Genomic DNA, 25,866 nt, shown 5'->3' on the forward strand with positions numbered 1-25,866 from the left:
CAAAGTAACTTAGTCTTCAATAATCTAAATTCTCAAGGTCTTCAATATTGTTATTTAAAGGCTGCTCCAAATTCTAGTCATTGTCCAGCACCAAGCTCTCCAACTAATGTACGCTCAATTAGTTTCAAAAAGCAATCTTGATTGTCCAATATTAGGTATGTTGCCAATTCACTGTATCTATGAGTCAGAACTAGAAGTCCAAGCCACTGGAGTCTATGAGATAACCAAGCAACTGTCCAATCTGAATCTGTGAGATAAATGAGCCACTGCTTGAGGTCTGTCTAAAAGAATGTAATCCTGAGCTTGACATTGAGGTTGCACCGATCTCTCCTCAAGGTAGCTTACCCACAAATCGAGGTCTTCAACTTTATTCACAGCAAGAGTAAGCTACATGATGTAGGTCTGATGTTTGGTGGATGCTTACCACAGACAAGTCTTGTTGCTTATCCAAGACTGCAATCTGGAAACCAACCGAGGTGCTCACAGAGCTTTTTGGCACTGGTTCAAGCTTCATGTATCATCCGCTGAACTATCTAGTTGTCCATCACGAGTTCTGTGGTAGGCAAATGATTTGTCACAAGTTGTGTTCTCTTCTTCCACCCACAGGTCCGCAGAAGTATAATCTTTGTATTTATCTGTGTTCACCAAATTCCGAACTGTATGTGTTGGTCAATGTTGAGGCGTTATTGCCAATATATATGAATTCATTGCATTTGGATTCTGGAAATGTTACGTTATGGAGAGTCGACATGCCAGAAGAATGGTCGACATCAAAAATTTAATACGCTTTAATGTTTAGAGTTTATTCCATAGCGTGGAGCGTTATAAAAGTTTAATACATGCCAAGAGAATGGCATTGACCAAAGTCCAACATCAAATTTTTAATATGGTTTAATGTTATAAAGCTTATTGCATGTTGTGGAGGAGCATTATAAATGCTTTATTAATGTATAAAATTATTATTGTAGAACATGGAAGAATGGAATGTTTTGAGGTCCCTTTTTTTAATTAATATTTTTTTTATGAATGGCTTTTTAGAGTTTTAGGATTCTATATTATAAAGGTAGGTTTCATTATGTTAGGGAATTAATACCTACAGTTTCTAGGATAAGGTCTAGGTTTTAGACATCATGTTAGCGTTTCTAGACTTAGGGTTAGGGTTTCGCCTTATGGTTCTTTAACAAGCAAAGGAGGAATTCAACATTAGATTACATAGACCTAGGGTTTTTTTACTTAGGGTTATAATTTCACACCTTAGGGTTAATGTCTTGCACCTAGGGTTTTCATGAGGTTCATGTATCATAAGAATATTTGCCATCTCCAATAAGGTCATATTGACATCAATGACAACCTAGATTAATAGGTTTCAAATCTTAAAAATATTTTTTGATTAAAAATTAATTATTTCATGTATTTTTTAAAGACCGGTTCATTGAGATCAAACCAGTCCCGGTTTGACCAATTTCGGTTTAAAACCTGGTTTATTAGGTGGACCGGCCCGGTCACTGGTTCCAGTTTTTAAAACTATGACTTCAACACATGTTGAGCCACATGCCTTGGCTCAACTATAAATCGATCATCTTTCTTTACTAGAACCATCATCGTGGCTATTTTCTAGTTACCCTAACTGGGTTCTCTTTCAAAAACAAATCCTACAATGTTCCAGCTATTGTTATATATTAGTGGTCTAGCCTCGCAATCCATCATCCTCAAAATTTGAGGGATCTCAGTATTATGCTTCAAGGAGGTAATGCATCAAACCTAGGTCCTTTATCTCGAACTCAAAGATCAACTCCCCTAAAAGCTAGAATAAGGTTTCCTAAGGAAGACCTAACTGCACCCTCTATAAAATAAGCAAATCGTTCTGCCAATGTTGCTCCTTCTGACACGAGTCCTTCTATTTTCATTAGAAACAAATCATATTGGATGAACCTTGATCCATCAATCCAAGTCTGAGGTACAACCTTTTGCACGCGAGAGACTCCTTCATGTCCCTCAAAGCCTTGAGGTGGTTCCATGAACACTTAGTCCTCAATTTCTTCATGGGGAAAAACGACCTCTACATTCATTTAATGCAAATTCCACAACAATTCTAATAGAAATGCCCCTAGCAATTGATCATCTCCCTCTCTCTGGGAGAACCTTCTAGTCTTAAGTCTCACTTACTTGTCTATGTTGCCATTTGCGGCACGCTAGATCTTGTAGATCCATATAGAAGTCACCATTGACTTTCATTTGACACAATCAAGATATAACTCAAATCAATGATAGACACATGGTTCGAGTTCAGCTACATTTAAGTTCGATTCAAGTTCGAATTTTCTGATGAGGTTCGTATGAGGTTTGCATTCAAGGTATATTTCAAATCAATGTCACATGGTTTGGGTTCGAATTTGAGTTTGGCTACATTTAAGTTCGAATTTTCCGATGAGGTTAATATGAGGTTCGCCATTCAAGGTATACTTCAAATCAATGTCACATGGTTTGGGTTCGAATTTGAGTTCGGCTATAGTTAAGTTCGATTCAAGTTCAAATTTTCTGATGGGGTTAGCCATTAGGTTCGTTCATATATGAACATAATTAAAATTATATAATTCTTTTATATTCATTTATAATATAAATCTTTTATGCCCTGCTAAGTCAAAGGTTCAAACCTCAACTTACTCATGCGTCGTGCTTGGGGGCGATAAAATTGCACCAAGAGGTTATGGTGGCAGTTTTCAAGAATCGACCCTATGTCACGCAAGTACGAGAGTCAGCGCGTTACCGATTATGTTAGTCACAAAAAAAAGTTATATTAATTTAGTATTTATAATAAAATTTAAAATAACAATACCCCAATTTCTTTAATGTTATATAATTCAAAATAGATTAAAAATAATACTTGTAAATATATATATATAATTTTTAGATTATGTTAACTTATCTTTGCATATAGTAATTTTATAATTAAAATGTGCTAATATCCAAACCTATTCATAACATTATTATATATAAATTTCACCCTATCCATCATTTAAACTTGTAACCGTCATTTTAACATTTCAACGTAGTCTACCAACTTGGGACTTTGAAGAAAAGTTGTTTAAGCGAGTATTGACGAAAGAATTCGAAACCACTTTCTGAATTGTCATTGATGTTACTTATTGATGATTTTGAACACCCCATGCAAGTTCAAGGATTTTCAGCAATGAAATGTGCACAATCGATGATGTTGTCGTTATTGCCAAAGATGAAAATCATTTGACCCGATCATTACACCCGCGTATCTGAGATTCTCAAATGCAAAGATTAAAAAAGTCGTTATCCACGCAAGAGACGGAGGTCATTTACCCCAATTCTTACACCCATATATCTACCATTTGTTGCTACCAAACCTCAACGCAGAGAGAACTAAAAGTCAAACCTCTTCGAACCTAACCGAACTTCAATATTTTTTTTTTGAAATTCGCCTAATTTCAAACCTTAACATTTAGGTCCCACGAACCCTGTGACATTGCTTCAAATTTGTTGTTTTGCCTACTCCCTTTGAGCTTGGATCTCATCTAGTACAATATCTCTCAGCACAAGTCCCTGATTCTAGGAGAGTCCTCTTGTCCCAAGCTTTGCTTCATTCTTCCACAACTTCAGTATGTTGCCAGAGCCCTGGTAGCCTTTATTATGTACCTACAATCCTCATTAGGAGGCCAAGGAAGAACGATTATAACCCAATAACAGAAACAAAGACAAGAGGCTAACTAATAGTAAAACATCAACAACAACAATAATAAATGAAAAGAGATATAAAGTACTTATCTTTTGAGGATTATACGGAAATGTCAGCACCCTCTTGATCTTGGCCTTCTTGCATCCATCTCGCAAATTTATCATCATTCTCGTCCTCATCATCAACATGATGTCATTCCTTCCTTGTATGATCTAGGCTTTCTTCTTTTAGTGGAAACATAGCCTTCAGGATTTATCTAGGGTTTACAAACTCTAGGGCTATCAAATCTCCCAAGAATGGTTCTTAGCACAAGATATTTTTCTCAGCTCCCTCTGTTCCTAGAGCAGATTTTCATGATCATATCTCAAGTTCAGCAATAGCAAGGGTCAAGCAATGACACCCTAGCATTATTAACATATCTCAGCAAATGAAGTTATAATGTAAGGCACTCAAGAGCTTTTACAAAGATAGTAGTACAACACACTACTTCATGCATTACAACCAAGAGAGATATTCCTATGCAGGTTTATACAAAACCTTCTATCCATTATAACATACTTTAGAATTCCACACGATCTCAGCACACGTGTATGAAATACACTTGGTCCAAGCAGAGCAATAGTTTGAGAACTTTTCTCTCCAAAAGAATCAAACCCTAGTTCAAATCACTGCCAAAACCCTAATGGCATATAAACTCAAGCTTCTGAAAACAACTTTGCTCATCATACATATTATGAGGTTGTCAATCCTTAGTAGGAATGACAACACTATCTCAAACCATTCTGCAATACAAAATTGAAGACAAATGTACCCTCTTACTGCAACACACCTTTGTGCTCAATACATCAACTATGAAACGAGATAGTAGTATATTCTTTTACTCATACATCAAACTCCATTCAACATGTTGTGGCAACATCTGCATACTACAATCTACTCATAAAATCTTTCTCATAACCTTCAACAATCAATATATCAATGTTAGCTATATAAAAAATGCATTCATGAAATTGTCCATTTTTACTTTCAAACCATCTCGGTTTGAGATCTCATGGACATATCAGCAAATAAACTGTCTTCTTATTTCATCGAACTATGAATTAGCCATGGTTCTAGAAACTTCAAATAACCATATTGGTTTGCAACTTCTTCCTGGATAAAACTAAGGAACATCCTTAATTAGGGCATTGAAACTTGTCATGTCTAAATTTTCTTGTAACATAACTGTGTATCCAAAACCATGAGTGGAAGATAATGTGCTATCAAGTTTCCATGCCTTTTCATATGTAATGAGTTTATCAATAAGCTAACTGTCTCTTCAACTATTATGTCAAAGTACTTGAACTTGCTTTATCAATGGAAGGACAGTGATCTCACAAATCATTTCATTGATGTGCAAAGAGTATATTTCAGCATGAGCACCCAAGCATCCTTGGATTGTGATCGCATATTGAATTTCTTGACTTATGATCAGAGTTATGAATAATAAGAATACTTCTTAGAATGAAGTAGACTTTCTTTAGTTTGAATATGTGACCTGGTCTAAGATTTTCTGAACTTCCGAATTTAGCAATACAATTAGTCAATACTCTCATTTTGAGAACTTTTTGCAAACAAGCTACAACAGAGAACAACTTTGTTGACCTTTCTACAAATTGTGACATTGAGGTACTTTGGATCTTTAACAAATGGACTGAGACCTTTAGAACTTTAGGGCCTCAGCCTCCTTTCTTCTAGTCTTGTCCTATTGTTAAACATAACCATGGGGAAGACAAGAGTGTGAAGGATAAGCCTTGAATGCTGAGGCCCAAGGGAAATTTGGGAAGAAATGAGTCTGGGGGAAGACGAACTGTGGGAGAAAGGATTCCCAGATGTTTAATTCATCACTCTTGTCCATATATTTTTGCTTGGCCCAATTGTGTAGCTCATAAAGGTCAAATTCTGAAATGGTTTCTGCAATTTTATGTTGGGTGTCTACTAAAGGGGCTTTGTTGAAATCCAGGACTGGGGGAATAAGGGGATTGTTCTCTGTGGCCTTTCCTTTTCCCTTACAGTTTGACATTTTATATGATAGAGAATCAGGTACAGAAGGAAAATGCTAAGAAGATTTGGACGGAAAACTCTGACAGAAGAAAGCTTCAAATAGAAGAAACTTTTAAGCACAGGGTTACCTGCGAAGTTGTCGACTGTATGCTGGGAGAATTGCTTTTGAACACTGACAGTTGGCGGCAGAGAGTTCTTCATTCTGTAGAATCAGATAGCTAGTTGATCCGGATTTAAACAGGAACGCAACAAATTACAGAGATAACCATAAATACAGAGATGCGATAACCATAAAAACAGAGATGCAGCGGAAATAATACTTCATTTCATTACTGTAAAATACTGAAATATGCTTACAAACAGAAATGGAAAGAAACCAGCTAGGGCGATGGTAGCTTATCTCTGAGAAGAGATGTGGCGGCTACATGCCTCTGAACTGTTCCGAACTGTGTTACAATGAGGCTCGAAGGCCTATTTATTGTTGAGAAACAATGGAAAACCCTTCACATCCCGAAACCTAACCCCAGAAGATGAAACGCCAAATTGTGGGCCCCGTTTGGGTAAATTGGTACATCAATTTCCCGGGGTCGTAACTTTGGCATACGATCTCCGTTTGACGCGTACGATAGCTCGTTAGAAAGATCTATCCGAGAACTACCACTTTGGGAAGGGCAACATCGGTCCATGGACCCATGTTGCCCCCAAATTTCCCAAAAAACGTCGTTTAGGGCCTCAAAACGGCTCCAGAAGTTGAGGACCCGAAAAACTGCTAAAAATAGTAAACTGTGCTACAATTTAGGAAACTGAAAAGACTGAAAGAGATAGTTGTGGGGGTCCAAATGGGTTGGTGGGTGGCCACCAACATCCACCTGGATCATTCCTCCCCCCTTAGGAAGCAATGGTCCCCATTGCGTTGAGTTCCTCCATCTGCTGAACTTGTCTTGCAATCTCTGATGTGTCCAGTGATGGTGGGAAGCATGGTCGACGATGGTCCACATTGAACATTTGGTGCAGGCGAAGGAATGGAGGGATGATGTGCTCCAAAGCATTGTTCCCCATAGCCTTGGTACTGCTGTAAGGACCATGTCGGAGTGATCTGAGCTTCTGATGGGTTCTGGTAAGGCGTTCTTTCTGTCGATGCAACCAGACTTTGTTGCCCACCTGAAACTTGTGTGGTACCCATGTGGGTGAGGAGAAGTTGTTCCTGTGTTTTTTCATGACCGTATCCCTTTGTTGTTGTTGCTGCATGGAGGAACCCTTTGCAGGGGTCATGGATGTAGCAACGATCTTCCCCTTACTTTGGGAGTGAACCAGACAGATGAATTTCCTGGTCTGTGATATGAGCTTGCTGCCTTTTTTGGTAGTGATCAAAGATGTGGCAGTAGGTGGGGCTGCCTCTGGTATCCTGTATAATGAATTGTTCAAAGAAATAATGACAGCACGAGGCCTTGACTCATACACAGCATGTCGCCTCCACAAGTATGGCTGGCCTAATAATACATCACAAACATCCAGAGGTGTAACATCACACAATACCTCGTCTATGAAGGGCTTGATGCTGTAGGGAAGGCGGCACTGCAGGCGAACTTTGAGATCTCGTCCTTCATGAAGCCACCCGATACTGTACGGCTGTGGGTGTGGTGTAGTCGGTAGGCCCAACCGCTTCACGACCTCTGCTGAAATGAGGTTCTTTTGGCTACCACTGTTGACAATGAATCGCAGCGGTGAACCCTTCACCCACATTTGTGAGTGGAAAAGACGCTCCCCTTCCTCTGGATTTTCGGGCTCATCTTTCTGGATCTTGGCGGTGGCAACAGTGGCGCTGGGATCCGCATCAATGATCTGCTTCCCTTTACCATTCCCCTTGTCGAGTTCTGGCTCAGGGTCGGAACATGCATCTGATTCGGAAGCCTTCAACTCAGCCACCAGCGACTGCTTGGTCCGACACTCACTTGTGTTATGAGTGGGACTCTTGTGGAACTCACACCACTTTCCTGTGTCCTTCTTCGGCTTCGTGGTGTTGTTCTTTTCTTGCGGCTTCGATGGGTTGTCTTGGGTCACCTCGCCTTGGCTTTGTCCTTTGGGCTTCAGATTTACAGATCCAAAGTCTCGCTTCTTCTGTTTGAACTTTTGCTCGATTTTGACAGCGTATCGGTATGTTGTGCCGAGTGAGGAGATGTTCAAGAACACCATCTCTTCCTGGATGTATCTGTGTAGGCAGCCACGGTATTTGAGTACCAGATGCAGCTCAGAACCTTTGATACCCAACTGTGTGCGAAGGGTATGAAAAATGTTTGTGAACTCCGGCACATCTTGGTCTCGTCCCTGCCGCAGTGTGGTCCATTTGATGTATTTGTCCTCATAGCATCCGACAGGGTAATACTGCTCCTTGATGGCATCCCGGAAGTCATTCCAAGTGGGTGCGGCTGAAAATAGTGAGCCTGTACTTTCATCCTTCTGCTCGCAGTAGGTTTCCCACCAGTCCTTGACGTGGGGGGCTGCTTTGAGAAGAGCGAAAACAATCTTTTCCCGACTTGAAAATTCATGAACAGAAAAATACCCATCTAGCAGATTTAACCATTTATCTACGGCATCTGCGTAAATTTTACCCTCGAATATGGGGATTTCAAAATTAACTTGTACCTTGAAGGGTGTGGCATTTCCAGAGTCGCTGTTGGAAGCCGATGCGTCGCCTCTGGGTAGCCGCTGAAGGATCTGCGCAAAGCTATCCATCATCGCGTTCCTTTGCCGCTCGAGCGCTTCTTCGAGCAAGATTTTGATAGGATCTCCTGCCCCCTCGTCTTTCTTCTCATCCGCCATGGGAGGCCGTCGGGATTTGCGAGGCTGGTCTTGCAAAGGTTCGACCAGTTCAAGCCCTAACTCCTTATATCCCGACCTTGTTGGGGACATGCAAAGAAAAACAGAGAAAAAGCAGACCGCTCTGATACCATTGATCCGGATTTAAACAGGAACGCAACAAATTACAGAGATAACCATAAATACAGAGATGCGATAACCATAAAAACAGAGATGCAGCGGAAATAATACTTCATTTCATTACTGTAAAATACTGAAATATGCTTACAAACAGAAATGGAAAGAAACCAGCTAGGGCGATGGTAGCTTATCTCTGAGAAGAGATGTGGCGGCTACATGCCTCTGAACTGTTCTGAACTGTGTTACAATGAGGCTCGAAGGCCTATTTATTGTTGAGAAACAATGGAAAACCCTTCACATCCCGAAACCTAACCCCAGAAGATGAAACGCCAAATTGTGGGCCCCGTTTGGGTAAATTGGTACATCAATTTCCCGGGGTCGTAACTTTGGCATACGATCTCCGTTTGACGCGTACGATAGCTCGTTAGAAAGATCTATCCGAGAACTACCACTTTGGGAAGGGCAACATCGGTCCATGGACCCATGTTGCCCCCAAATTTTCCAAAAAACGTCGTTTAGGGCCTCAAAACGGCTCCGGAAGTTGAGGACCCGAAAAACTGCTAAAAATAGTAAACTATGCTACAATTTAGGAAACTGAAAAGACTGAAAGAGATAGTTGTGGGGGTCCAAATGGGTTGGTGGGTGGCCACCAACATCCACCTGGATCACTAGTAAAGGAACCAAACAATTGGCGTTACGGTGTTTTATATAATCAGGCGAATTGGGTGCATAACGGCCAATCAAACGTCTTTGGAGCAGGGGCATTAATTGATAAAATAGATCAGTGGCAGGAATAAATGCGTCAACGTTTATAAAATTTCACAGGAGATTTTGAATCGCTAACGGATAGGTGACGTGGAGGAATGGTGATGTGGCAAGACAAGTGGCAAGAATCGAGTGGCGGGAGGTAATGGCTATTTGGCAGAAGATAAGTGGCGAAGGAGGAGACACTTGGCGGGAGATGGTTGGCGAAGGGTACAGCCGTTAGCAGGAGCGGAGGTGGTATTTTGAGGGGGGTGACGGTGGTTTGGGGTATTGGGAGGTGACCCCCCAAAATCCTTCAGCATTCGCCACACATGCTTTAGCAGTTTGGGTGGAAACCGCTTTTCACCCCCCCCCACCCCCATGTTAACTGTCAGTAGCGCGGCGTGGTCGAAAAGGTTCATCTACCGTTGATCTCAGTGAAGTGAATCAGAGTCGTTGCTTCCAGCGCAGACTTTATTTGCAATAAAAACATCAAATAAATCAATTATCCTAAGTTTTAACTTGGCAACAAATTTAATATTTATGAATCTGATAGCGGCATTTAAATGTGCATCGCTAAAATTATTGTTTTCTAGGGATTTCATTTCCTTTTTTTTATTTTTGTCAATATTTTTCATTTTTTTCTTTTCTTTTTCTTTATATATTTTTTTATTGTTCTTTCTTTCTTTTTCTTATTTTTTCATTTTTTGACATATAAATGTAAAAAAGCAAAACAATGTTACAACAAAAACCATAAGATAATCTACCGAAACAAACATGATCAGTGCTTAGTAGGGTTTCTTGTCAATGGATCCACCTCCAGAACCACATTATAGACTCTTATTTGGGGTGAGCCACCTCCAAATGATAAGATGTAGTGATACATGAAGCACCATGTCGGCAAATCCCATGCAGTTCCAAATGAATCTAAATCTGAATCCATATCGAATTTGTGGAACTGCAGATCTTGCCATTACCACGTTTCAAATAACATAGGATTTTAGGGTCACCACAAAAGTGTTAACACCATGCTTGGTGTGCTTCATAGCTTTGAGGTACATGGTGCATGCTCAACCGCTCTGATGATCCGAGATCAATCAATGGATGGGAGGTGGTCCATGACGGATTTTCATAGTGGAGATAGCTTGTTCAATGATTTCTTGACCTCAATTAGGTGTTGGCATGGTATGCTTCCCTTAGGCATTGGAGTTTTCTTGACAGATTGGTGGGTACCCTTCAATGTGGCCACATGGAGAATTCACTTGCTTGGAGAACACCCTACTTGGGAGGAGGAGTGTTTTACATCTTTGGAGGACGCCATCGGGCCCTAGATAGCATGGGGTTACATGGATTCTTGTTGAATGGCTTGGAATTAGCTCAAGGATAGTTGTGTTGCAACAGTGATCATGCAAGAAGCAACTAACCTAGTGGTGTATATTGCTTCAGAGAATCAATGGAGTCCATGGATGCTTGTGATGAAGGGATGTGTACTTACCATGTGTAGTTATATCATCCTCGAGCCCATACTGTGAATGGAATCGCCTTGGAGCATGACATGTGTACTTAAAAGTGGAGTACTTCACTTGTGTTGGCCTACAAGTGCCCACTATAGATTGCTTGTATGGGCTTAGGCCCACAATCTATTGTTGGTTGCCCTTAACTCTCATATAAATAAAGGAGACAATCCTTATTGTAATCATCACATCACATGATTGTATCTCTCTTCTCTTTCCACTTAAATTCTTGGAGTTTGCTCTTGTGACTAGGGTTCTCTCTTGTGGAGGATACATCGATGATGTTCACTCTTCTTTCTCTCTCTTGACTCTCCACTTGTACTTGACCTCTTGTTACACAAAAATATCGTCACCATGATTATTTGCAGTCAGTATGGGTCTATCATCACTTGTAATGTCCTCCTAAGCAAGTCTAAGACCTCAGCTCTTCAAATCAAGCTTTGGAAGTGGGAGAAAGACATTAAAAATCAATGTAACTCTGGTTCCGCACTTTCTCTCATGGTCACCTGCGGTCCCGCACCTTCTGTGTACAAAAGCTGCGTACCTACCCGCTCTGTTCCTAACGGTGCAGGTGCGAACCCCTATGAAAGTCAAAAGGCGCAATTTTTATCTTAAAAAACTCACTTTGGGTTAATTCTAGAGTTTTCTAGAAGGAATTTTGACGTGGATTGTTCGCTTTGAGGTGGTTCATGCATCCCAAAAGAGGAGTTAATCCCTTGACTAAAGGAGTTATCCCTTTGAAGGAGAGCTTTATCCCTTTGAAGGAGGACCTAGTAACTTCCCTCCATTGCACTATAAATACAGGCATTGGGGTGAGGACTAGGGAGGTTAGAAGCTGAACATTTTGAGGGTAAATGCTGGTGAAATTAAGACTCTTTGGTTGAGCTTGAGAGGAGAGATCACATACCTCTTGGTTCCATTGGAGAGTGAGTGAAACTTGTCAAAGTAGAGGAGACATCTTGTTGGACCCTGGGAGGAGCTTGTACAGCGTCAAGGCAAAGGTTGTAAAGTTCTTCTTCTTTTGAATTAATACAACCAAACTCATTTTTCTCAACAAGTATCTTATGTTATTTGTTTCATGGACTCCTTGACTTTCATGTTAAATATGTTTTATGCAATTGGCTTTTCAGGTGCTATTTAATTTGTTTGCCTTGTTTGTGTTTGCAGATTCGCGAAGAGGAGCTCATTTGGATCAAAAGAGCGAGGGCATCCACAAGCTTGCGTTGGACCAAAGGTAGGCCCTAAAAACACTTGTTTGCTATTGTTTATTGAAGCATATTTAGAGAAAGATAGTGTCTGGTTGGTTTGCTTGTTGTTAGGTCTTCTTTAGATTCTAGGAAGGTCTATCTTGTCCGCAAGATCGACCCATTCCGCGCGACACGTCTCTATCTCTTGACTCTCCACTTGTACTTGACCTCTCTCTCTCTCTCTCTCTCTCTCTCTCTCTCTCTCTCTCTCTTGCTTGGAGTCATTAAGATTTCTTGATCTTCTCACGATATCTTTGAGTATCTTTGGAAGTCTAGCACTACGGTTTATCCCTTGGAGGTTTGATATTAGGGATAAAACCCCAGGGTATCTTTGGCAAAGAAGAAAAAGAAAAGTGGGTCTCTTGCCTTGAGGATGTGTTATAGTGATTCTTGCATATTGGAACTCCCTAATTGAGCTAAGGGGTTTCATGTTTTCCCTAGTTAAGGTTTAGAGCTAATGGACTTGTATTAGCCTTGAGAGAAGGCTATGGTATGTACATATACTTCATCTTGAGCATATTAATGAAGTTTTTCAAAACCAGTTTATGTGGGATAAGTTGCCCCAAGGTTACTTGGGAGCGGGACCAACATTTTAAAATGCTCCTGATTTGGGAGCGAATCGGGGAGCATTTTTTTATATAATATATACTTTTTTATATTTTGATGCATATATGTCGACAAAAGCATGTAGAATGATGAATTAGATATAAAAAGCATAAAAAAACATAGATTAAACCATATAACAACAATCATCTAGAAGTTATAATCTTCATCAACCACGTCCACAAGTTCGTAACATACAATATATTGAGTCTCATGATTCATCAATCTTAAAGTTTCAAGCTTTCAAAATTCAATATCTAACATTTATCATAATTGATCACCAAAGTTGTACTTGTAAGCTAAGTGTAACCATTACAAGAAAGAATATCTAACATGAAATGAAACAATTTTCAACTTTTATGAAACAACATATTCATAATTCATTACCAATGAGTTATAACTGCCAACTTCAAACTTCAAACTTAAATTGTCATAGATTGTTTACAGAAAATATCATAATAAATATGAAAGGGTCAACAGTTATTGCAACTACTAGAAACTACAAAAGACAAGTAAATCTATTATCTACAGCTTCCTCTTGCCGCCACGAGAAACGTCTAATGTCTGAGCAGGTTGTGGTGGTCTTCTAGGAGTCTCCTCTCGCACAGTGGCACGACCAGAACCAGAAGGCACATGCCCTCCACGTGAGGATGTAGATGGAGGCGGTGACAACAAAGGAATAATACTTGGAACTCGAGCACTAGCACTGCTACTAGATGGTGGGGGTGGCATGGTTGATGTTGCTTTGTCATCATCTCTCATGAACTTTGCTTCCAATTCTTCAAGATGTATAGTGCCATCCTCCAAACTATCGTCCTCTGAGTGGTTGTCCCAAATTTTATATGTTGGATCCTCATAAGCCCAATCACAATAATGACTCAACAACCTCAAGTTGTAGTGCACATAAACCAAGCTTTCTTCCCAGTTTTCATTGAGTATGTTTCTTCTCACATTATGTATGAAGTTGAAGGTGCTCCAACACATATCCGCAGAAGAAGTATTTACAACCTGTGAGAGAACTTTCTTTGCCAATTTTGGTAAAAGTCCCTTGCCCCCGTATGCTTCCCACCATGTGAGAGCATCAAATCTATCTCTATCTTCCATTGCATGCAAAGAATCAAACAAACCAATGCAGCTAAAGTATCTGACTAAGTCAAGACGCATATTAGCACACTCCTCCTTGTTAGGTACCAACTTGTCTAATGCTTCCATATATCCTTTAGATACCTCTGGATCTGTATAGGGTTTGATCCTAACCCCACCCCTAGGTGAAAGTTGGCCCAACCAAAATGGAGAGTAGTATTTTAGCATAAGGATATACGCCAAGGCATGTAGTGGAACATTAAGTTTATCCCACCATGTACACACACACAATTGTGAATCAGTGTATACAAGTTGGGATCATCTTCCTCAATAATATCTTTTATTTGCCCCAACATGGTATCCATCTGCTCATACACCTCCCAAATCATTGGTTTATCTATATCTACAAAACGAATCATGCTATAAATGGGCTTGGTGAATTGCAATACTTGCCTCACACATGCCCAAAATAGACCATCACGAGCAGTCTCTTACACATGTTCAAAGCCTTGCTTGTCCACTGCGTTTGTCACCCTGTTCTTTAATACCTGCCAGTATGGACTTGATACCATTTTAGCCAATGACTCTCTTCCCTTCAAAAGGCGCCTGAAGGTGAGGTAATAGCTAGCAAATCTAGTCTTCGCAATCTTCAACAGCTCCAATCTTGAGTGACTGCAAAAAAGCCCAAGGGTATTGCTATGATTTGTAATAAATTTTATCATTTGTGTGCCTCTCTTGTACAAATCACCAATCCATTTTGTATTGTTAGTTTTATAATATCATGCATCAAAAGGTTCATTGTGTGAACCAAACACCTAGACCAAAATATGTTGAGGTATTTATCCTCAATAACTGCTCCCACTGCCTTATAGTTAGGAGCATTATCAATGATAGCTTGGATGACATTGTATGGCCCAATATGTTCAATTGTTTCAACTAATGGTTTTGTAATGTTGATGTCAGTGTTGAACTTCTCTGAGTAATTATATGCTGAAAGAAAGATGGCACCACTAACGGACACAACAACAACACTTATCAATGGCTTGCCTTTTACATTTGTCCATCCATCAGATACAATGGACACCCCATGCTCAGTCCAAGAATTTGTCATTCTACTCAAAGAATGTGATATTTTTGCTTTTTCATGATCAAGTTCAACGGTTCCAGCATTGTCATACCTAGGGCTCTTGTATCCTTTGGGGGCATCATTTATGGCAGAAACCATTTCATGCCAATAAGGTGAGTGAAGAACATTGAATGGTATCCCACATGCATAGAGAAACCAGTAAGTTTTTGAATCCACATCATTCCTACACCCTTCGTCAAGGATTTTGGGAGTGCGAATTGGGAGCGGGTTCGTGGGAGAGGGGGACGCTGCTCCCCCGCAACCCTGAGTTTCCCTAAAGAGCTTATGTTCATCAAGGTTGTTTGATATCTTTTTTCCTTGGAATGCCTAGAAAAGTAGAATGCCCTGTTAAAACGTAGAAGTTGCAATGAATATAGTCATCTTCTAGATCTTATTCAAAGGTTGTACTTGAGGAAAATCAGAAACAAATCTTTACTTTACAAGGTACTGAGAAATTGTCAAAGCCAAGCAAGCAATATGAAGAAACTAATATTAGTAGAAGTGTAACGCCTTTCAAGGCCTGAACTTAAAACAAGAGGAGGAAGATGCTATGCAACCTGCAAGGACAAGAAAGATTGATCCAAGGGGAGGAAGCCCACAATGTAGAATAAAAATTTGGAACAGGAGAAAGAAGTGGAATATGTAGGTGCTAACGGAGAATTTCAGGGGAAAATAATAGTAGAGTCATAGACCAAAACAAGGTGTTGCTATGGGCATTTGTTTTTTCAAATAAAAGACAGTAAAAGCCCCATAGAGCTATGTAGCAACTGGTTATGTTGTTGAGAAACATCAAGTCCTAACAGCTAGGAAATCCCATCAAGTTCTGTAGATGACCCCACTTGGAGTGACAAAGCAATAGGCTATGAAAGATTCATTTTTCTTGTTCTTCAATAAACAGATGCTCTTCATGTGTAGTGTTACCCTAAAAAGGCACATACATAAATTGCCAAAAGAAAGATAAAAATAGGCAATAGCAAGTAAAGTTTCAAAGAATTTACTTGTCTTTAAAGCACTTTTAATATAAGCATTCATCTAACTGTGTTTCTTCCATTTTATTGTTTAAAAGAAAGTTTTCACTTTTATCACATTAAAGATCAAACAAAATATTTTGGTTTTTAAGAGAAACACAATGTCTTTCAATTTCATCATTGACATTAATTAAAGAATCAAGATGAAGGTGGCTTGCTCTCTAATTCTTTCAAAACAGTTCAAACAGTATGTACCTTACGTGCAAGTTTCTCCAGCTTCTCTTGCTCCATTTTCTGCAAACATCAAAGAGTACCTTGTCAGTTATCGATCAGCTATATGGCAACCATTACTGTTGAAACAGACCATAGACCAGGTGGAAAAGAATCGTTTAGATGACCAGAAGACAAAGTTAAATGTCAAATAATTACACTTTACATTACTTCGCAGCGAATCAACATTGGACCCAATGAAGTTCGATTATTAAATCCTGCATTTATTTTAATGCTGACACATCTCAGGATTCTCACATAGCCCCATACTTATTAGGTACCTATGTTCTCATTGTGGCTCGATAGGTCCACACACTTGCCACTTCAATACACTTGGAGATCCACATGAGTACAAACAAAACCATATTCTTAGGAATGTATATCTTCCATCTCCATCCCCTTCCTCTCATTCTTAGAGGCAGGTCCACACACTTATTGCATCTCTCCTGCTTATCAAACAAGCAACATCCTAGCACTCAAGGCTGACAATGAGATCAAGATGAGAGGAGTTAAATCGGCCTAAAATGGTCTTAAACTTCATTTCTTCATTGAGTTAGACTCTGCCATTCAAATGATTTTAGGTCATGCAATACCCTATAAACACAAAATATTCCAGCCAAAATCTATAGACTGGGATTCAGCTAACTTGCATTGAAATGGATACTCAGACAGGGGAAATGGATTTGAAATTTTTTCTGAAAGGCCAGCTACAATACAGATATTACACACACACACATGCAAGAAAAACAAGAGACATAAAGATTTCAGAATATGATGCATCAATTAGATGTGCAAGCCAAATCTTATGCCCTATTTTTAAACCATGTCTTAGACTTTCAACACAAAGGAGAATAACTGTCACAGTATTCAGTTATATCAATATGGAGCCAATAAAAATACAAAACCCACAACTTGACTCCACAAGGCCTAAACATTAGGAGAATTTAGGCTATAGAAGTGGACTGTGGCAACATGTTTATAGATCAGAAAACTTGAAATATTAGATAATCAAAAATGTGGGGTGAGATTGAAAGTGGTGTATCGTTTTCATCCATGTGAAACAATTCCAAGATAATTTTGTTTTTACTATGTTTTGGTGGATCCACACTTGCCACTTTGATACACTTGGAGATCCACAAGTGTATAAAAAAACCATCATCTAAGGAATATAGTGTTCCCATCTCCATCATCTTTCCACTGTTAGACACAGACCAGTGCATCTTTCCTAACCAAACAAGAGCATCCTAGCTTTAGAGGTTTGACACCAAAAACAAGATGGGAAAGGTTGAAGCAGCCTCAAATGGTCTTAAACTTCATTTCTTCAATTGAGCTAGACATTGCCATTGAAATATTAACTGATTTTAGACAATACCCTATAGGCTATAACCACATAAGCATTCCAACCAAAAATAACAAACTAGGATTCAGTTAACTTGCATTGAGACTGTTGGAAATACTGAGGGGGGGTGAATCAATATTTTATAAATTTCAACAATTTAAGTATCAAAACAATTAATCAATAACATCACAGCAAGCGAACACAAAATATATATGAACAATATTTTTATATTATAAGGGAAGCTACAACATCCGGTTTACCAACTACAACTGGAAGGGCTACAAACCAAAAATTTACCAGCTCCCACTGGAAGGTGGCAACAACCTCCTGAAAGAAGCTACAACCTCCTAGCACCACCCTGCCACCCTATAGAATAAAAGATAAAACAGAATCTTCTTGGGCTCCCATACCAGGAACAATGGCCCAAATACAACAATATTCAAAAAACTTCGGTACTGTCCTTTGTCCTATATCCAATCTGCATGCTGCATCAACTTATACTGTATATAGTTCAACAATGAAAATGCATACCTCGATCACCGAGATCACAAATGCCCTTACTTTGTCTTTTGCTCCAAGACTTCAAAAATCTCCTTCAGATCAAACACCAAAGATTTGCTATAGTGATCAAAGTCTGCGTCAAGAAATGGTCTGTAACATCTCAAGATCTGCTCCAAAAGGGTTTGCTACAAATGATACTTCTGACTTGCCTGAACACATGTCAAGTGTCTGCTTCAATTTATCAAAGGTATGCCACAGTTCATATGTCAAGGTCTTCAAATATTAGTATATGCCCTCAAAGAATCAAGCTCCCAAAAGTCTGCTATACGTCTAGCTATAAAGTCTGCTCCAAGATGCCTCAGCTTCACCTTCAGACCTGTCTTAAATTGACTTAGGATAATGCTTCCAGTGGGACCTAACCAGAGGTGAAATTTACTCAAATCAGCTCCTTAATCTGCTTCAGAAAAAACGGTTCAGCCTTAGCATCAAATTCGGATCTCCTTGCTGGCCAGGACAGACTTCAAACAGAACTTAAGAAACCACCAGGCAAACCTCAAAACAGTGCAAACAGACCTCAGATCAGCGAATATAATCCTCAGACTGAGTGCAAATAGAGGGGGTTCAGGAAGGCCGAATTAGACCTCAGAACCAGTGTTGTGAAAATTGCGATAAAAATCCCGATTTTATCGTTTTATTGCGATTTTTATACGAATTTATCGCGGGTAATTTTTTTTGCACAATTTTTATGAAAATATCGCGATAATTTGATAAATTCGAATTTATCGCGATAACAATCAAAAATATCGTGGGGGTCTCCGGCAGCGAGGTTTTATAATGTTTTTTTTTTTTAATGAAATCATTTGCACAGTCGGGGCACCGAGGTTTTATAAGGGATGCTAAATGTTCGAAATGCAATTTTTTTTTGAAAGAAACAAATAATTTTTGAGTGAGGCAGCTTAATGATCAAGTCTAGGCCCTAGTATTGATATGCTATTCATGATAATGTTAAAAATTCAAGTAAAACGATGAAAATGCAGAAGACTTCTCAGTTTTTCAGGATTTCAGGATTGGGAGATTGTAATGTTTCCAAGTGACACCACCTGCCCGGGCTACCCCTGCCACCAGTAGAGGATGTGGTCTACCTCCTATAGCTCCTACTTCTAGTTCTTCAGCTTCTAGAGCATAGCAGACTCCACTACCAACTCCACCAGCACCAGCATCTACATCTAGAGGGAAAGGGAAAGCTGTGGCATTTTCTCGCAAGATGGGCAGAGGAAATCAATAGGATTGGACTTTAGTTATTTTCTTCATTTTATTGTATATGACATTATGACATGATGAGATACATTATTATATTTTTTGTTGATATTTTGAGGCTGAGTTGGGAGTCAGGAGTCAGGACTTACTATTCAGGACATGATTCAATGTTATGTGTGATTTTAGCACTAGAAATGATATTAAACATCTTATATATTAGTTCTTTTATCATATTTATGTGTCAATGTATTTATTTTATGTTGTAGATGGTTTAGATATTAAAAAAAAATGAATATTTTTGTACCAAACGATTTTTTCCCGATAATTACGATTTTTTACGATTTTTTCCTCGTGCCGATATTATCCCGATAACGATTAATGCAACATTGCCCAGAACAGACCCTTGTTTCTCCAAAATTTCTTTTCAGAAAAAGAGATCCAAATAACCTCAGGAGGGAGTCAGATTAGGGCCTCAGAGCAGCCCGAAATAGGGCCTCAGACAGGCCTGAATTAGGGCTGCAGATCCGTCAAAGAGCCTTATAGGGGTGCAGTGGGCCTCAGGAAAGGGGGGCCAAAATTCCACAGGTGGCTGAAAAACAACTGCAGGAAAATAACCTCAGAAAGAAGCCTTGAACTGCTTCAGGAAACCTCAGATCAGTAGCAAATTATGCACAGAAAACCAACCCAGATATAAACGGAACAAGATAACCAAACAAAAAAAAAAACCCTCCTTGTGATTCGGCCTTCTTCAGATATTCTATGAAGCTCAGACCTTGGTTTACTTCTCCTCTCTTTCTGCCTCAGATAATCTGCATTACCCTGCCTCAATTGCCCACGAGTTGGGTCAATATATAGCGGTTGGAAGAGCCTAGTTTGGGGCCGACCTGCCTAATCAAAGGATGTGACTTTTGCTGAAGCCGACATGAACTGACTTGATTAGGGGGACATTAGGACATTTAAAATTTTTGCCTTCCATATAATCTTCTTTCAAGCAGATTTGGACCCATGAATTTAGACTTCTTTTAGAGACAACAACAAATGTTTAAGCTCATTGAGGGGCAGGATGCTGCTGCAAAACCATTGATTTGAGGCATCAGTCTTCAAAAATTTATACCTCTCCAACTAAGAGGACCCACAAAATGTGCCACCTATCAAATGAAATGGCAAGACAAGGGCTACCAAACTAAGAGGTCCTTGCAACCAAATTTACTTGATTTGTGCATGCAAATCATCAAACAACTGTTGGTCCATTCACCCTTTGACATCAATGACAGCTTTTCAAACAATCTCCCCCTTTGTCATTGATGTCAACACGCATGCTCCCCCTGTCTCCATGCTTCACTTGGTCTCCATTCTGCACTTCCTTTTTTCTCCGTATTTGACATCAATGGCAAAGGATGACTCAGGTCTTTGGGGCTGCTCACCCTCAACATTTGGCACTCAGCGTAACTTTTGTCTTCTTATCATTCCCTTCTTTGTTGTTCTTACGACTCTTTTGTTTGGCTGCAATTTTCTTCTGTTTGCTTGGTCTAGAATGTATATGTTGTTTGGTCTTCTTGTGGTTGTTGCAATCAATCTTCCTAAGTCTTCTTCTCTGATTTCGCAATTTCAAGAGTCAAACAAGAGATCATACCCTTGATCACACATCTTACCAACATTGAGAAGATTGTTCTTCAAATCCTTAGCAAGCAAAACATTTTGTGACTTCATATGTTCGCTTCCAAGACTTGCTACACCTTTTCCAAGTATCTTGACAGAAGAGTTATCTCCAAATACAACATTGCCGCTCTTTTCTTTTAAGCTGACAAATTTGTTTTGATCTCCAGTTATATGTGTTGAGCATCCACTATCTATGTACCATTCATCTTCTTTATCTTCAGTGATCAATGCTAAGTTGCAATCTTCCTTCTTTTTCCTTTCCATTTTCATAGCTGGCTTTTTTGTTTTTATGATTGGAGAATTTTCAAGCCTGCAATCTTGTGCCTTGTGACCATGATTGTTGCATTTGTAGCACACAATATTTTATTCATTAGTGATTCAAATGGATTGTAGTTTCTATTGGTAGATCCCATGAACATTTCCGGATATGTTCCTTCCATAATCATCCCTGATTCTTGCATAATTGTATCTTGTATTGATTTTACAAAGGATTGCTTTATAGCCAAAATTTATGCAGGAGTAACATTGACCAAGAAAAATATTTTCATACCTGGGAGAGTAGGATTGTTATGAACAAAGTTCATAAACGCAACAGAATACTCAGAAGCTTTGAAATATGAAAATATCCATGATAGGACAGTAATATATTTATATGAGAATGAACAGAAGATATCAGATGATGATGATGTTACAAATGAGGGCCCGCTTATAAACCTAGGTAGGTGCCTCTTCATGAATAGCCATGTCCTTAAAGACATGTCTCTTCTATAATAATCACACAAATTAACCATTATATATTGTTGGAAATACTGAGAGGTGGGGTGAATCAGTATTTCTTTTCAATTGTTACTTTTACCAGTTAGATCACTTATATTTAGAACACAAAATGAACAATAGGAATAAATGTTTTTATTTATATACTCTTTACAATGAATCAAGTACAATATATATAGGGCTCTAACCCTAGATGAAGACACCGATCTTCAATCTCCCAGGCTCCAACCCTAGACGAAGACACTAATCTTCAATCTCCTAGGCTCCAACCTATTGCCAAGCACCAACTTGGACTTTAGTGAGGCTTCGACCTCTAGGGTTTCGACCCTATCTTATCCAAGGCACCAACCTTGAGTTTAGGAGCACCAACTCCAAAGACACCAATCTTATAGCTTTTCTTTGTCAAGATATGATTGGTTGTACTTCACGGCTCCCAAAGTCTTCTTCACCAAGCCCTATCAATCTTCAGCTATCCCCTCACTTAATCGACACATCACATCATCAATGACAACCATGCCAATTAGGAGGTATTGCCACTGCACTTCATCGTATCCAAGCAATTTCTTCAAGTCACCTCGTGATGTCTTTAGTGCATCATGGTCTCCAATAATGTCTTCTTCAAGATGTCTTCACAAGTTACTTCTAGGATGATACTCCAAGGTCTGCTCAAGACTATCCTCAAGACAATTCCAAGATGTATGTCACATTTGCTTCATGATGCTTCAAGAACAATGCTCCCTCAAGAATACTTCAAGGTCTCTTCAATGGGATGCACAAGTTCTGAACCAAGTCTTCACACAAGAGCCTTCAATACTAGTTCAATGTCTAGTCCAAGAATTGACTTTAATAGTGCTCCAAAACAATGTCAAGAGTGTGATCTGAGTACTCAGTTCGGTCCACAGTCCTTGGACCAAGTTCTGTAATAAACTCACAGTCTTGTTTGCACTGAGCTAAGGTATCATTTACAGCTTATCCAAGATAGTAGACATCACTGTTTCGGGGATCTGAGTGTGTGTTTCCTGAGCAACCAATTCACTGTACAATAAACCAAGCTAGAACAGAGATCAGAGGTTAATGCTGCACCAAAATCTGAGTTAATTGTAGTGTTGTCTATTCCAAGTTACAACACAGATGTAATGGGACCCAGCCAAAATAGATTGGTTGTTGCACCTATCACCACAACTGTTGCACTAATCCAAGACACTTGATCTGAGCCCTGTTCAAAGATACTGGCATCTATGCTACACCACAGTCCGAGCCTTTTAAGTGGTCTGAGCTACAAGAGGTAATTACTGTTCAAAACTATGGAGGTTGAGGTCACAGCTGCACCATAGTCCAAAGTTTTGAGCCAAAGATCCGAGGTGTTTGAAGCCACAGGTGCCAAGGTCACCGATATTTTTCATCACTGTTTGAGAGAACAGGTCTTTAAAATTTTGCCATGAGTAAGCTCAAGCTTGTTGTCTCCTGTCTAGATCCTTCTCCTGTGATCTGAGCTCTTCTGTGATCTTCACCGAAATCCTTGTGCAAAAAACAGAGGTCTAACCTCTTATTAATATGCTTTTGTCGTCCTTAAACGAACAGCCACGTCTAAAATGCAAGCCGACATGTGTTGACATGTTCAGGTCGGCTCAGTGACCAGAATTACACCATTAACTTGTAAAATCCATAACTTTTAAACACTTGGAGTTTCGGGCTGAGTAATAGCTCGTTGGAAAGGAAAAATTATGCTCTTTAAGATGGTGTAGGTCTCATGGAAGAATTTTGCCTCTAAGGTAGCAAAAAATATTTTTTAATGTGACTAATCCTTTATGAGTGCAGAAATGGAGTGTAGGGCTTCTTCATGGTGATTCCTTCATTAATAATCGTGTCCTTGTCATGTCCTTGTCTTCATAGGGTCATCATTATTATGTCCTTGCCTTCTTCAATGTAGGGTCATCATCATGCTTGCCTTCTTCAATGTAGGGACACCATCATGTCCTTGATTGCCTTCTTCATCACCTTGTCTCCTTCAACATTGTTGGAGGTTTGTCATCATGTGGTGTCATCATGTCCTTGATTGCCTTCTTCATCACCTTGTCTCCTTCAACATTATTGGAGGTTTGTCATCATGTGGTGTCATCATGAAGATCATTGGAGGTCGGGCATGTCAGCATGTTTATGTCGTATAGGCAGTCTTCCAAGTGTAGTCCACCTAAGTCATCATCATGGTCCACATAAGTCATCATGTAGTCTTTTATCATAGACATGTCATCAAGAAGCATGATTGGCACTTCATCAACTTAAACAAGAGTTGTAGTCATCTTCTTGCATCTTCAAGAATATTTGCCATCCAGTCACTGCTATATCAGCGATCAACTATTGACATCAATGACAAGGCTGTCAGCAAAAAGAGGCTTATCCTCTCTCCTTTTCGCAAATTTCTTCATTCTAAGTGGTTGGGGTTTTTTGAGTAAAATTCCTTTGAAAAATTTCGAGTTGTATTGAGGAATTTCCTTTGTGTCTCATTGCCATAAGTTTGTAAAATCTCCTCACTGGTTTCTTAAGGAAGGGTTCTTTCTTTTCAAAGTTTAATATCATTGTAAAACCTTCCTTGAGGATTTGGGCCCTTCTCACTCTGAAAGGGTCTCTTTCTTTGTAATATATAATAATAAAGCAATCTTGTTACTTGAGTGAGCTTGGGAATTTTACGACGGTATCCAACCTCCTCATTTAAAAAGGAGGATTTTTTTATTTCTTAGTTTAGTTTAGATCTAATCGCTAATTTGTTCTTTGCTTAATTTCATCCTCATTGTATTTGGATGTAATCTCTTGCATTGCATCTTTTGTCTAATTTGCTATATGATTTAGTCGCAATTGAGTAACTCATGTCTTCATCTCATTAATATCTTAGATTAAAGTAGTCCTTCTATTTTCGAATTAGCAATCTCATCTACCATCATTTACTTATTCTCTGTGATATAATTCTCACTTAGTTTAATCGCCATAATATATTACAAGTGAAGAAACATTTTATAGAGCACTTCCAAAAAAAGGCATTTGAGTTATCGTTCTAACTTTTGATCTAACTTTCTTTCATTGGCCTTCTTTCATTAAGTAATTGTTACATGTGTCATTGATTATTGTTATAAATCAATATCATATTGTGCACAAAGTGACCTTAATCATAAGTGGATCGCTCTCTCTTTGAAGCATCCTGTTTTCACTAATTCTCATTTCAGACATTGCATTAACATTTTGACATTCCATTCGCATATTAGATTTAGATTTGCACTTTTATAATTTACCTCCAAGCATAAGCTTGGTTGATAAATATTTAGGATAACTCTTCTCTAATTTTCATTCAACTTTCTTGATTTGATTTTCGATAAAGGGTTAAAACATATAACCTCGCAGTTCTCTTGTGTGGCTTGGTCCCCTTGTAGGAATGAAGGCATGTGGATTGTAAGGGGAACTAGGGGGGTTTCCTTAACGATAGACTAGTACCTCATTGTCTAGACTTCTTGCAACTCACTTGAAGCATCTTGTTATCACTATACCTCATTTGAGACATTGCATTAACATTTTGACATTCCATTCGCATATTAGATTTAGACTTGCACTTCTAAAATTTGCCTTCAAGCATAAGCTTGGTTGATAAACATTTAGGGCAACTCTTCTCTAATTTTAATTCAACTTTCTTGATTTGATTTTGGATGAAGGGTTTAAAGGTATAACCTCGCAGTTCTCTTGTGTGGCTTAGTCCCTTGTAGGAACGAAGACATGTGGGTTGTAAGGGGAACTAGGCAGGTTTCGTTAACAATGGACTAGTACCTCCTCGTCCTAGACTTCTTACAACTCACCTGGAGTACTTGCCAAGTTAAAGGAACTGAGGGGAAGAGATCACCCTACAGTAGGCATTTACTTAAAATTAACCAAGAACACTATGTTTCACACACTCACATACAACTTTGTTTCACCTTGAATGTAATTGGTTATCATTTGAGCTCTTTTCTCAAATGCATACAAGTTAGATTGTGAGAATATACACTTATTCTACTTGCAAGCACTTTACTTTATGTACTTGTACATTTCATTTACATGCGCATGTTAATTTTC

The 25,866-nt window shown here is 39.1% G+C and overlaps 1 protein-coding gene across 1 annotated transcript in view; it reads right to left on the reverse strand.

Moving 5' to 3' along the window:
• LOC149198822 (uncharacterized protein At2g27730, mitochondrial-like) overlaps positions 1–25,866 on the reverse strand; it is an 83,983-nt gene that overhangs the window by 10,852 nt on the left and 47,265 nt on the right. The window contains exon 2 of the mRNA XM_089402171.1: positions 16,227–16,265. Within this exon, the coding sequence (XP_089258297.1) occupies positions 16,227–16,265 (39 nt within the window). The remainder of the gene's footprint in view (positions 1–16,226; positions 16,266–25,866) is intronic.

Source organism: Pinus tabuliformis, chromosome 2_1, assembly GCF_031772625.1.
Source record: "Pinus tabuliformis cultivar Carrire ecotype Pingquan chromosome 2_1, CPIR1, whole genome shotgun sequence".
Lineage (NCBI taxonomy): Eukaryota > Viridiplantae > Streptophyta > Pinopsida > Pinales > Pinaceae > Pinus > Pinus tabuliformis.